The sequence below is a fragment of the Salminus brasiliensis genome, chromosome 7 (genome assembly GCF_030463535.1).
Source record: "Salminus brasiliensis chromosome 7, fSalBra1.hap2, whole genome shotgun sequence".
In the NCBI taxonomy this organism is placed as follows: domain Eukaryota; kingdom Metazoa; phylum Chordata; class Actinopteri; order Characiformes; family Bryconidae; genus Salminus; species Salminus brasiliensis.
This window is the reverse complement of record NC_132884.1, coordinates 40664372-40677041: the sequence shown is the minus strand read 5'-3', so window position 1 is coordinate 40677041 and position 12670 is coordinate 40664372. Positions and strand designations below refer to the sequence as shown.

The 12670-nt window shown below is 43.6% G+C and overlaps 1 protein-coding gene across 1 annotated transcript; it reads right to left on the bottom strand.

Annotated features, from left to right (window-relative positions):
* Positions 1-7021: 7021 nt before the first annotated feature.
* On the bottom strand, positions 7022-12264 carry gpr27 (G protein-coupled receptor 27). The gene has a single exon (XM_072683213.1). The coding sequence runs from the start codon at positions 11854-11856 to the stop codon at positions 10753-10755; it is 1104 nt and encodes a 367-aa protein (XP_072539314.1). The 5' UTR covers positions 11857-12264; the 3' UTR covers positions 7022-10752.
* Between the last annotated feature and the right edge of the window lie 406 nt (positions 12265-12670).

The window sequence follows — 12670 nt, the reverse complement described above, 5'->3', positions numbered from 1 at the left end:
ATTAAATAATGGGATATTTTATTAAAAAAAATAAATAATAAATGCAGTTAATTATTTTTTTTACTTCACATTATAATGTCAATTTATAATTATAATTATTTATCAAAATACATCTCTGGAAAATATTAAGAGACCACTTAATTATTTTTCTTAAATTTGCATCTCTACATGTTTGGCAGCCATCATATCTCAGGTATTTCATCAAACAGAGCTGAGTTAGCTGAATCTGCAGACTATGAATGGCATAAAGTCCCAACAGCAATGTGAAAGACTAGTGGAGAGCCGGCCGAGACATGAGAGCTGTGATTGGCTGTGGAGGTTATTATTTCAGCATAGTGATTCTGAATGCTCTCAAAGTTCAGATATTAGTACTGTGCTTAAATCTGAATAATAACTTCTTTACATTATAATTATTATAATCATTTCTCTGCATTATTTGAGTAGCTGTTTTTGAGCAGTTGTCATTTCTGCTAATAAATAAATAAATGCTCTAAACAGTAAATATTTTCCTTGGAGTTTATGGGAAATGTTGTCCATGGTTTATGAAATAGATGAAAATGTTCATTTCCCTAAAACACACTGCCTATAAACAGTAAAATGTATAATGTAGGGGGGTCTCGTATAATAATAAACAATGCAAAATAAATGAAGGATATTAATATGTGAATGTAATCATTCGGAGATCATTATTATATTTTATGGGAATGTAATGATGGTGATACTTTAACTCTACATCAATAAAGCTCACATTCCGTCCCTCCTTTTAATATTTTGTCTGATGTGGGATACAAATGAATCCCCAGCAGAGACATGGTTATAATTTTAACTCATCATCCTTTAATTATGTACATCAGTAACCAGTAAACTCATACATCAGGGATGACCCTCATATTTCCACTAGATTGCTTGTTGTTCTAGAGATAACTGAGCTCTAAAACCAGAAGAACAGAAACACTGATATAACGGAGAAAGGAGCAAGACGAGGATGATGATGATGATGATGATGATGATGAAGAAAAGATGAGGAATATGGTGTGGATTATGGTTAGGAGAGGTCCTTTTAAGATGAAATATACATGCTCTCATTATCGAGAGACTTTTAATGAACTGCATCAATAAAATCTGGTCATTATCTTCTGAATCCGGCTGATCTGGAGAGTCCAGGTTCAGAGCTGTAGACGTTCACCTGAGAGATCACTGATCCTCTAACAGCTCTGATACTGATCATCTCACCACCCTCAACCAGCTGCGGGTTGAGGTTAGGATTAGGGTTAGGGTTAGGATCAGGGTTAGGGTTAGGTTGTGGGTTGAGGTTGAGGTTAAGGTTAAGGTTAGGATTAGGATTAGGATCAGGGTTAGGATTAGGGTTAGGGTTAGGGTTAGGTTGTGGGTTGGGGTTGAGGTTAAGGTTAAGGTTAAGGTTAAGGTTAGGATTAGGATCAGGGTTAGGGTTAGGGTTAGGATCAGGGTTAGGTTGTGGGTAAGGCTGGATTAGGTTGTGGGTTAAGGTTAGGATCAGGGTTAGGTTGTGGGTAAGGCTGAATTAGGTTGTGGGTTGAGGTTAAGATTAGGATTAGGATCAGGGTTAGGGTTTCGATTTGGGTTGAGGTTAAGATTAGGATTAGGATCAGGGTTAGGGTTTCGATTTGGGTTGAGGTTAAGATTAGGATTAGGGTCATCTATGAAGAAACACTCCAAATAAAGTGTAAACGAGAATATGAATATAATAAGACGACCATGAGGAAAAAGAAGAAGAAAAGAAAGTGATGAAGGGGAAGAAGATGATGATGGTGTTAATGATGATGATGATAGAAAGATGAGATGAAAGATTTTTAAAATGATGATAATGATAAAGAACCACCCATTAACACCTTCTCTGTGGTGGTCAGTCCTGTGGGGTCCTGTGCATTTGAAGAACAGGGTGAAAGGAGGCTAATAACAAAGTATCCAGAGATCCCATATGAGAAGTGGAGCTGATATAATGGTCCAAGCTCACTCCAAGCATGGGGTGGTCATAATATTCTAATATGACTGTAAGATAGATGAAGATAGATAGACTGAGACAGTCCCCACTCCTCATTAATGACTATCCAGCATCTCCGAATATGGATCAGTGTCTGTTTGAATCCTGAATCCTGTAACGAAAGCAGCTCCTCCAGGACGGAGGTCTGTTCTCAGAGCAGTCACTCCACTGTGATGAGCCGCTTGGCCTTCAAGCTTTGGGGCCTCAGTGGAATGCGTCATGATGCTGGCTGTGCTCTGTGAGATCTTCATGAGCCAACACTGAGGATGCATACGTTCTCAGCCAAACATGTGAGAGGAGCACACACTCCCGGCACATCCTCTCTCCACTCTGCTCACGCCCCGGTCTTCTGAAGTAGTTCCAAGGCCGAGTGTTGTCTTTTTGTCCAGTTGTGTCCAGTTCTCTGAGGGAGCATCTCAGACACAGCTTAGGAGCAGCCTGCTCCACCAAATGATTAGGCCTAATGGTTTTACTGAAAGGAGTTTCGGTCAATCACACAAGATGCATGCAGAACCCCAAGTGTTGGCCCAGGCTGACCTTGTCCAGTGCTGATGCCAACTCCTCCCATGCTTGTGTTCAACCGTCCAGAAAAGGCTGGCATTGGTTGAACTTGACAGAAAATCTTTGGAGTGCTCTGCAGCAGCTCAGCAAAACACTGCAGATGGTTCACCCACTGTTTGGTCTGAACTCCAGTCAGGCTGTATATATATAACCAAACCATATTGCCAAATGTTTGTGGACATATCTTAAAATGAATGCACACACACACAGCTTTTCTAGTTCCTGTATAGAATTACCAGCAATAGAATAGGACTCTCTGGAGCAGATAAACATCATGACCCTTTTGGCTCCATGCTGCCAATATGGGTATAAAGCCCCCCAGGATTGAGCTGTGGAGCAGTGGAAGAACTGTGTTCTCTGGAATGATGGATGGTGGAGCTCCACCCAATGCTTTTGGGATGAGGTATGGAGTTGTGGATGATGAGGTGGGGTCCTGACCTCACTAACACTCTTGTCTCTGAATGCAGTCTAATCCCCTAGTAGAAACCCATCTTCCCTGGACAGTAGAGACCGTTACCCCAACAAAAGCTGGATCAGCTCCTTATAATAACCGGTGTGTTCTCCCCACGTCTGCGCCCCAAGTTTCCTCCCACTTCCCCCAAAGAAACACATGGTAGGTAAATTGGCTATGCTACCTTGCCCATAGATGTGGGAGAATGGTCATGTGTGGTACCCTGGCACCCTGTTTGGGGGATATTCCTGCCTTGCACCCAATGATTCCGGGTAGCCTCTGGACCTGCCACAACCATGACCAGGAAGAAGTAGATAAGAAGATGATGGATGGATGAAACAATGAATGAGCAGATGTCCCAATACTTTTGTCCATATAACTAATGTTTTGAAGATTTGAGAAATGGTTCAGATGTAGCCAGAATTCCTATTTTAGTAGGTTTCCATGTGTCACAGTAATAGGCCTGCCTCTGGCTAACTGTTATCTGTCTAAAAAAAGACCCTCGATATCACTTCTGCGAGGAAAGCGAAAAGGTCTAAAATATGCTGAACAGCCAGATAAGAACTGAGATCTCGTCCTTCTGGAGGAAATGCTCGGCGCATGCTAATTCCAGTCTTTTCCTTTCTCCCTGACAGAGACAGAAAAGGCCTGGGAAAAGGCCACTGTCACTTCAGTCATGTTTAAGAGCAGTGACATGGTGGGCAGTTATCGAGGCAGCTGAAACACACTTTCCAGCTTATTTAGCATCTCATGCTAGGCTTTTTAAAAGCTCCTTATTTTCACATAATGCAAAGATTCAAAAGGCTACATTAGTGGACCCTGCCCGGCAAACACTTAAGCTGAATTAGCTCTCAGTGTGCCAGTTTTGGAGTGCAGGAGGTCAGGTCTCAGTGGTCATTTAGAGCTTGCTGTAGACGGCTTGTAGCAAGTAGCGTTTGATCCGAAATGCAAAACGCAAAGGAGCTCGCTTAACAAAGCTGTTTCACTTATAGAGCATTTTCTTCCAACGGTATACGCCTTAGTTGGCCATGGAATGAATCCAGAAAGCCGGGCCTTTGTTAAAATGAGTTGGTGAAAGAACCAGGCTGCAGTTACTGAGTTGCTTTAGTGGTTGGATGATGAAAAAGAGTCAGGAATGTAGTCGTATATATTTCTATAAGCATACATAGCTTGAAGAACCTCCGCTTTGGAGGGGTGTACCATATCGCTGAGAATCGTCCAACCCTCAATATCCAATCAGTGGGGATCCTGTCCCTCAGGTTAAAACTATTTAAATATTATGTTATTATAATGGTTATTTTATCAGCTAAAATCACTATTTTTACTAAAGAACTTTTGAAGAGCCCCATTCTTAGAGTGCCCACCATCTGGTTAAAGGTGGTCTTCTGGTCAGAAAGTGATTGATGAGGATCCTTTTGAAATAGAGAGAATAAAAACTTGAGACCGGAAGCTTCTTAAAAGTAGAAAGTGTCAGAAAGTGCCTGATATCCATAGAATATAATATAATCTTTACACATTACAAAGCCAAATAATTCATTTATAGACTATTTGATGTATAAATAGTAAGTGTGTGGCTTTGATCGGGGTGAGAAATGCTCAGGTGTGGTATTAGTAGCCGATTTACCACCCTGTTATTTTTTATCTCAAAATGAAACACACTGGTTTTCCATTTAGGGAGGACTCTTTAGAAAAAAATGACAAGCTCTGCATTAATGGGATGATTTACGGCACCATAACAGCTCAGCATAGCATGGTATAGTCTAGCATAGCCTAGCTTAGCATAGCTTTAAGCACTGTAACAAAAACAATGTAATTCATTTTTGTAAACATTCCCAAGTCTTACCGGACAGTGTGGCCATCCTCTCAGTGTCCTACTGGTATCCAGTTTGCATGATGTGTGGTTAGTTAGCTGAAGAGACTGTAGTAGAGTACTGTGGTAGGGAGGGTTAGCTTTTAGCCTAGCACACACATGCTTTACTGGCTTCCACACATTCATGGAGGGCCTTTCTCTGATCTGGGTGGCTAGCATTAGCAGTAAGATTAAGCAGCGTTAAGTGTAAAAAAAAAAACTCTAACACAGTCCTACACTGTTAAGAACCAAGTATAGGAACCCTTGGCAACTTTTAGGGGAGGAACTGTGGTGGAACCTCTTAGGGTGCTTTGATGAACCTTCTAGGAACATTTTTCTTCTAAAAAAAAAACAACTTTCCTTAAAGGTTCTTTAGAGCACCTTAAGACGATCCCCCACAGTGTTCTTCAAACTGAAGAACCTCCTAAACGTCCTCAAGGGACTTACACTTAGGCCTACTTGACTTTTAGGGGTTCTTCAAATTGAAACCTAAGAGGTTTATCCACAGTTTCAAACTGAAGAACCTCCTAAATGTCCTGAAGGGACATAAACTTTTAACAGTGGCCTGTTAGGCCTACTTGAAAGCCCCCCTGCCACGACATCCTAACATTGACAGAGACCTGTGTGTCCCTAGTGTCCTCTTTTCTGAGAACCAAATTACAGTGTTAAAATGATAAAATCCCTGAGGAACTTTTAGGGGTTCTTCAAATTGAAACTTAAGAGGTTTTTCCACTGAAGAACCTCCTAAACGTCCTCAAGGGACTTAAACCTTTAACAGTGTACAACTTAGGCCTACTTGAAAGCCCCCCTGCCACGACATACTAAAGTATAAAAAAGTATACAGTATAAATTATAAAGTATAAAATCCTTGAGGAACTTTTAAGGGTTCTTCAAATGGAAACTTAAGAGGTTTTTCCACAGATTCAAACTCCTAAACCTCCTAAATGTCCTCAAGGGACTTAAACCTTTAACAGTGTACAACTAAGGCCTACTTGAAAGCCCCCCTGCCACGACATCCTAACCTTGAGAGACCTGTGTGTCCCCAGTGTCCTCTTTTCTGAAAACCAAATTACAGTGTTACAAGTATAAAATCCTTGAGGAACTTTTAAGGGTTCTTCAAATGGAAACTTAAGAGGTTTTTCCACAGATTCAAACTCCTAAACCTCCTAAATGTCCTCAAGGGACTTAAACCTTTAACAGTGTACAACTAAGGCCTACTTGAAAGCCCCCCTGCCACGACATCCTAAAGTATAAAAAGTAAAAAATTCTTGAGGAACTTTTAAGGGTTCTTCAAATGGAAACTTAAGAGGTTCTTCCACAGTTTCTAATTGAAGAACCTCCAAGGAACTTGTACGTTTAACAGCGTATGTTCGCCCTAGGTGTATCTAAACTTTGGTTAATGTGTTAATATGGATAAACAATCTATGGACTGTGATGTAACAGTTTTGGGGTTTTAGAATTGGCCTGTTTTACAGCTCTGCTTTGGTTCTGCATGATGTTCCTTTTTGGGTTTGTCACTTCCATCTACTGAACTCGCATTATTCAACTATTCCGAGATACAGACAGTTTTCCATTCTAGGGTCCTTTAAGGAATCCTACACAGAAGGGGAAAATAACACTTAAAGGGAAACAACAGAGGATATTTCATGCCATTGCTCCAAAGCGTTGGTAGCAGTGCAGCCCATATGCATCATTAATTCAGTTTCATAGTCCTCTCCATTGAGACTGTGCTCTTTTAATTCACTGTCTGAATTCTCCAGATGCCTCGGCTGCGCTGACTGCAGCTCTGAAAGTAAACAGCTTTGTTCATTCCAAACGCTGTCTCTGTTCTGTCAACCCTGCATGCAACAGCACAGCAGAAAGCAAAACGCTGTTTGCAGTGATGGGTGCAGACAGAGGAAAGCAGTGCTGTGGATTATGCAACTGGGGGTGGGGGTGGTAATGATGGGTGGGAGTGCAGCCAAAAGATTTAGCTGAAACATCACCCATAACCTTTCACAAGAGATTAGAGCATCTGTCTCCGAGGAAGAGCGCAGATCAACACCCACAACCAAATATCATCATTAAATCCCGCAGACTGCCGTGAGATTGATTAGTTCTGACTGGCTGTTCAGAGCCATATCAAACCAACACGCCATGCTAATCAATCATCATTTATTCCACTTAAAATACAAACAAAGCAAATGTCTCCAAACGTCTCAATCCATCCATCAATCACAAACCGAGCCAAGTGTTCAGATCCACATACAGTATAAAACATTTTTTACACCATAATCTGTACAGGTACATACAGTTACAGGGAAAGTGACGGGGTGGTAGCTCCGCCCACGCCTGAGCCCATGCGATACGGCTGTACAAAAAAACGCCTGACATCGTGTTCACAAAAATAATAAGAAGGTCTTAGCAAATATATGACATATTCTATATATTAATATAAAGAGCTCGAGAATAGAAATTAATAATCTTACATATTTACAGCCGAAATACATCTGCATTTGCATGCCGTGATCTGCAATGATGGATTTGATGGTAGAGTTTGGGATGTTTTTGTTGGACAACATATGAAAACGTACCCCTGTTAAACTGTACTGTAGCTTACAGTACCCAGAACACCAACCTGTAGCCATACAGTAATCACATTGTAGCCATAATACAATATAAGGACAAAAGTATTTGGACACCTGTGCATTTATTTATTGTTTCTTCTGAAATCAAGGGTAGTATAAAGAGCTGATCCTGGTTTTGATGGAGTAACTGTCTCTACTGTCCAGAGAAGAAGGCTTTCTACTAGATCTTGGAGTTTAGAGCATTGCTGTGAGGACTTGATTGCATTCAGCAACAAGAGCGTTAATGAGTCAGAATGTTGGATTATGATCACCACCACACCTTATCATCCACAACTCCCCAACTCATCCCAAAAGTACTGGATGGAGCTCCACCACCATCATTCCAGAGAACACAGTTCCTCCACTGCTCCACAGCTCAATGCTACTCTTAAAAAAAAGGTGCTACAAATGGTTTGTTGAGTGATACCATAGAAGAAGCACATCATGAATCTGACCTAGACTTTCTGCCTTTACTCAAGAACAAATTGAAATATTTGGAACATATTAGTGAAAGAGGCTCATTGTTTGTAGTGGAAGGTGGGGCAAAAAACAATAAGCAGTGAATACATAAATAAATAAATAAATAAATATGTGATAAAATACAGTGATAAAATAGCTCTCTAAATACAAACTTATAGACAGTAACGGTGTAGCTGTGACCATGTAACAAATATTACTCCAGGTTCAAGACTAGGAACCTGTGCAGTATGGCCATGGCAAAATACAAATGACACTCCTACCACACTGCACCCCCTCAGTTGGCAGCATGACACATTAAACAGCCACCAAATAAAATTCAACTCATTTTTTAAATTCATTCATTAGAGTGAAGAAAATTTAAGTCATCTCTGTCATAGAAAAACATAAAAAATGTGAACTTCACAGGACAAGAAGAAGAAAAATAATAAATAAATAAATAAATAAATATTAAGTAATAAATAAATAAATATAATCAATCAAAGGAAGTCAATGTAAAATGACTTGCACTTCTATTGGTCCATTCTTCATGAAATTCTGATACAATGTAAAGAACAACTGCCAGATTCACACAAATGTCAATAAGTAAAAAATGGCAAAAATGGAGATACAAGTTTTTGTGATGACATTTAACAGTTCAATTAAAATAAATACATTTGGAATTTGTGAAACGGGTACTTGTGATCTAGTCCATTTACTTTCCAGTTTTTAGTAAAAAGAACAGTCCCTGATAGATTTACCGACGCTGAAGTACCTCTCTGACGTCATATTAGTAGACATTAGTAAAGGTGCAGCCCAGCATTCTAGGTGGCATTGATATTTTCTCTTAAGATTCTCTTAGATTCATTTGTTGTATTCACTATGATGTTATTTTGTGTTTGCAGGTATCCCACTGATACTGTGTGACCTTTATGACATCCTATGATTATTATTCAGTAATTATACAGAAGTGAGGCATTCAAATCTGAAACCACTGTTAGATCCAAGAGTTAACCAGCTCAGCCCGTCTCACTGCACTCGGACTTCAGGGTTCTATACATATCACTGAAAAGGTTCAGTATAGTGTAAGTCTTTCTGGTGCTATATAGAACCAATTGATCAATTTATTTGATTTTCCATCAAAGAGAAGAATCGTTTAATCAGGCATAGAACTGTGTAAACATCCATATGGTTCTTTTAGTTGTACATAGAACCACTGCCTCTTATTTTAAGGGTGTGATGAACTGTAAAGGTAAACAATTAGTCGTGGTCAGACCGGCCCATAAAACACAGCCCAGAAATGAGTGATTCTGGTACCAGTTGTTGGTTATTTATGGAGGGCCCGAATGGTTGGTGCTCTCGGATAGAGCTTACAGCAACACAGCAAATTCACTTGTCTTTAACACTCACAGCATTGAATCAATGCTCATCATTAAATTAAAACTCAGAATTGAATCAACTCTCAGAATTAACTCAACACCAAAGCATTGAATCAACACCACAGCATTGAATCAACTCTCAGAATTAAATCAACACCAAAGCATTGAATCAACTCTCAGAATTAAATCAACACCAAAGCATTGAATCAACTCTGAGAATTAACTCAACACCAAAGCATTGAATCAACTCTGAGAATTAACTCAACACCAAAGCATTGAATCAACTCTCAGCACTGAATAAACACTCAGAATTAAATCAACACTCAGCATTGAATCAACACTCAGCATTGAATTAACACTCAGAATTAAATCAACACTCACAGCATTGAATCAACACTCAGCACTGAATAAACACTCAGCATTGAATCAACACTCAGCATTGAATTAACACTCAGAATTAAATCAACACTCACAGCATTGAATCAACACTCAGCATTGAATAAACACTCAGCATTGAATCAACACTCAGCATTGAATCAACACTCAGCATTGAATCAACACTCAGAATTAAATCAACACTCACAGCATTGAATCAACACTCAGCACTGAATAAACACTCAGCATTGAATCAACTCTCAGAATGAAATCATCACTCAGCATTGAATCAACACTTAGCATGGAATCAACACCATAGAACTGAACCAACACTCAGCATTGAATCAACACTCTCAGCATTGAATCAACACGTAGCACTAAATCAACACTCAGCATTGAATCAACACGTAGCACTAAATCAACACTCAGCATTGAATCAACACTCTCGTCATTGAATCAACACGTAGCACTAAATCAACACTCTCAGCATTGAATCAACACTCAGCACAGAATCAACACTTAGCACTGAATCAACACTCAGCATTAAATCAACACTCAGCATGGAATCAACACTCGGCATTGAATCAACACCACAGAACTGAATCAACACCACAGAACTGAATCAACACTTAGCATTAAATCAACACTCAGCATTGAATCAACACTCAGCATTGAATCAACACTCAGCATTAAATCAACACTCAGCATTGAATCAACACTTAGCACTGAATCAACACCACAGAACTGAATCAACACCACAGCATTGAATCAACACCTCAGCATAGAATCAACACCACAGCATTGAATCAACACTCAGCACTGAATCAACACTCAGCATTGAATTAGCAACTCAGAATTGAATCAGGGTTCGATTCCCTGGCCTTAACCCATCACTCCAATAGACTCCTTGGTGGAGACTCCCAACCCGACATTCTCCACCCTGTGTAACATCATTTACAAGTTTGTCGCTCTGGATACGAGAGTCAGATAAATGCTGTAAAAGTGAACGTTAATTAGTGAGATATGCTAATTAAGTCTTTCAACAGATCCCCTCAGATCACACAGTACGGCTCCATCGGCGTCTGTGTGGCGACGCAGCAGGGGAAGCAGGCCCGCAGCCTCACCCGCAGCTCCTTATTGAAGGCAAAGCAGATGACAGGGTTGGCAGCGGTCTGGGCGAACGTGAGCCACACAGCGGCGGTGAGGTAGACGTGGGGCACGTCGGCGAAGACACGGGCGTAGCACGCCACCACGTAGGGCGCCCACAGCAGCAGGAAGGCGAGCGTCAGCATGTAGAACATCTTGCCGATGCGCTTCTCCGTCTTGAACTCGTCCAGCACCAGCAGCCTGCGGCCAGCGTCCCGAGGGGCCTGCCTCACGCCCACCAGTGCGGGCGGCGTGGGGCCCCGGCCAAACCCCGCAATCCAGTTGGCGGCGGCCTGGCCCGTGGCGCCGGGTCCGTGGAACGTCCAGTTGTGGCTGACGGCGGGAACCGGCTGGGTGGGCTTCATCTTCCGGTGCCCGTAGACGAAGCACAGGGTCTTGGCGTAGACGGCGTGCGTGGTGACCACCACGGCCGCCAGCGTGAGCGCCAGGCCCAGCGCGTCACCGGGGCGTGCAGGGGTGTGGCCCAAGGCGCAATGCTCAGGGTCACGTGGGAACGCCCCGCGTGCCTCCAACGCCGGGGGCAGCGCGGCTGCGGCCGAGAGCGCCCACGCAGCGGCCACGAGCGCCGCGCACGCGCACGGCGTGACGCGTTTGGCGTAGAAGCGGTGGTGCGCGATGGCCAGGTAGCGCGTGACGCTCGCGGCAAGCAGCACGAAGGCAACGTGGAAGCAGAAGAGCGCGGCGAGCGCGGCGGCCGCGCGGCACCACGCGTGCGCCCAGGGCCACGCCCACGGGCGCATGCGCGCCCCGTGCGCAACCGTGGACGTGGCCGTCGCCGTGGCGGCCACGGGGAAGCCGAGGGCGGCGCGCGCCGCGTCCGCCGCGCACAGGTCCAGCAGCAGGTAGTAGGGCGCGCGGTGGAGCGCGCTGTCCTTCAGCACGAGCGCGCACAGGAGCGCGTTGCCGGCCACGCTCGCGCACAGCATCGCGCCGAGCGCCGCCAGCTGCACCGAGTCCTGGGGTCCACCGGGGTCGCTCGCGTTCGCCATCCGGGAGCTACGGGATACAACATCAAGCAGCGCGCGCCGCCCCTCCTCGTGCGTGCGTGCGTGCGTGCGTTCGATCGATCACTAAAAAAATGCAGGCGCAGAGAAACAATCACAGCGCGCGCTCATAACCACAGCTCAGCCTGCTCCACGGTGGAGGTGTGGTGTGGGGTCGCGTGAGGAAGATAGCACCAGCTAGGAAGCTCAGCCACGGCTGTAGGGCCTCGTGCAGCTTCACAGCTCCGTGGTCTTCCTCACCTAAGCGCTCCTGAGGAAGACCCCCAGTGTTGCAGGGTCTCGCTTCTGCAGCAGCTCGAGCCAGACCTGCTGCCCTCTGCTCCTCGCTCAGTCCAGCGCTGAAATGCCCCGTTCAGGGGGTCTGTGGTGGAGGGGCTCGCCTGGGTTTCCCTGTGTGACGAGGCTGGGCTGAGCTCTGACTCTGCTCGAGAGCGGTGGGGTGGCTCCACCGAGCGTTTAAAGGGGCAGGCTCCCTTTACAGCCCAGCAGTGAGCTGAGCATATAATGTGCATATGCTTGCAGGAGGGTTGCTTCACAGCATCCTGCAGGTATCTGCAGCATGTCATGCTCAGAATTGCATGATGCTTGTGCTAAATTCTGCAGTAAACGTATAGCTGGTTATCCTGTAAATCACAATGCACAGACAATTGGCAGCAGTCTGTCAATGCTAATGATGCATTATCCTTTATTTCCAACTCAGATGCTAGTTTGCATCGTCACATGGACGTAAGGGCGTCTCTATGTCCTCCATAACTGCGTATAAACACCGAAAGCTGCAGGAAGTTCGCCGAAATGCCCA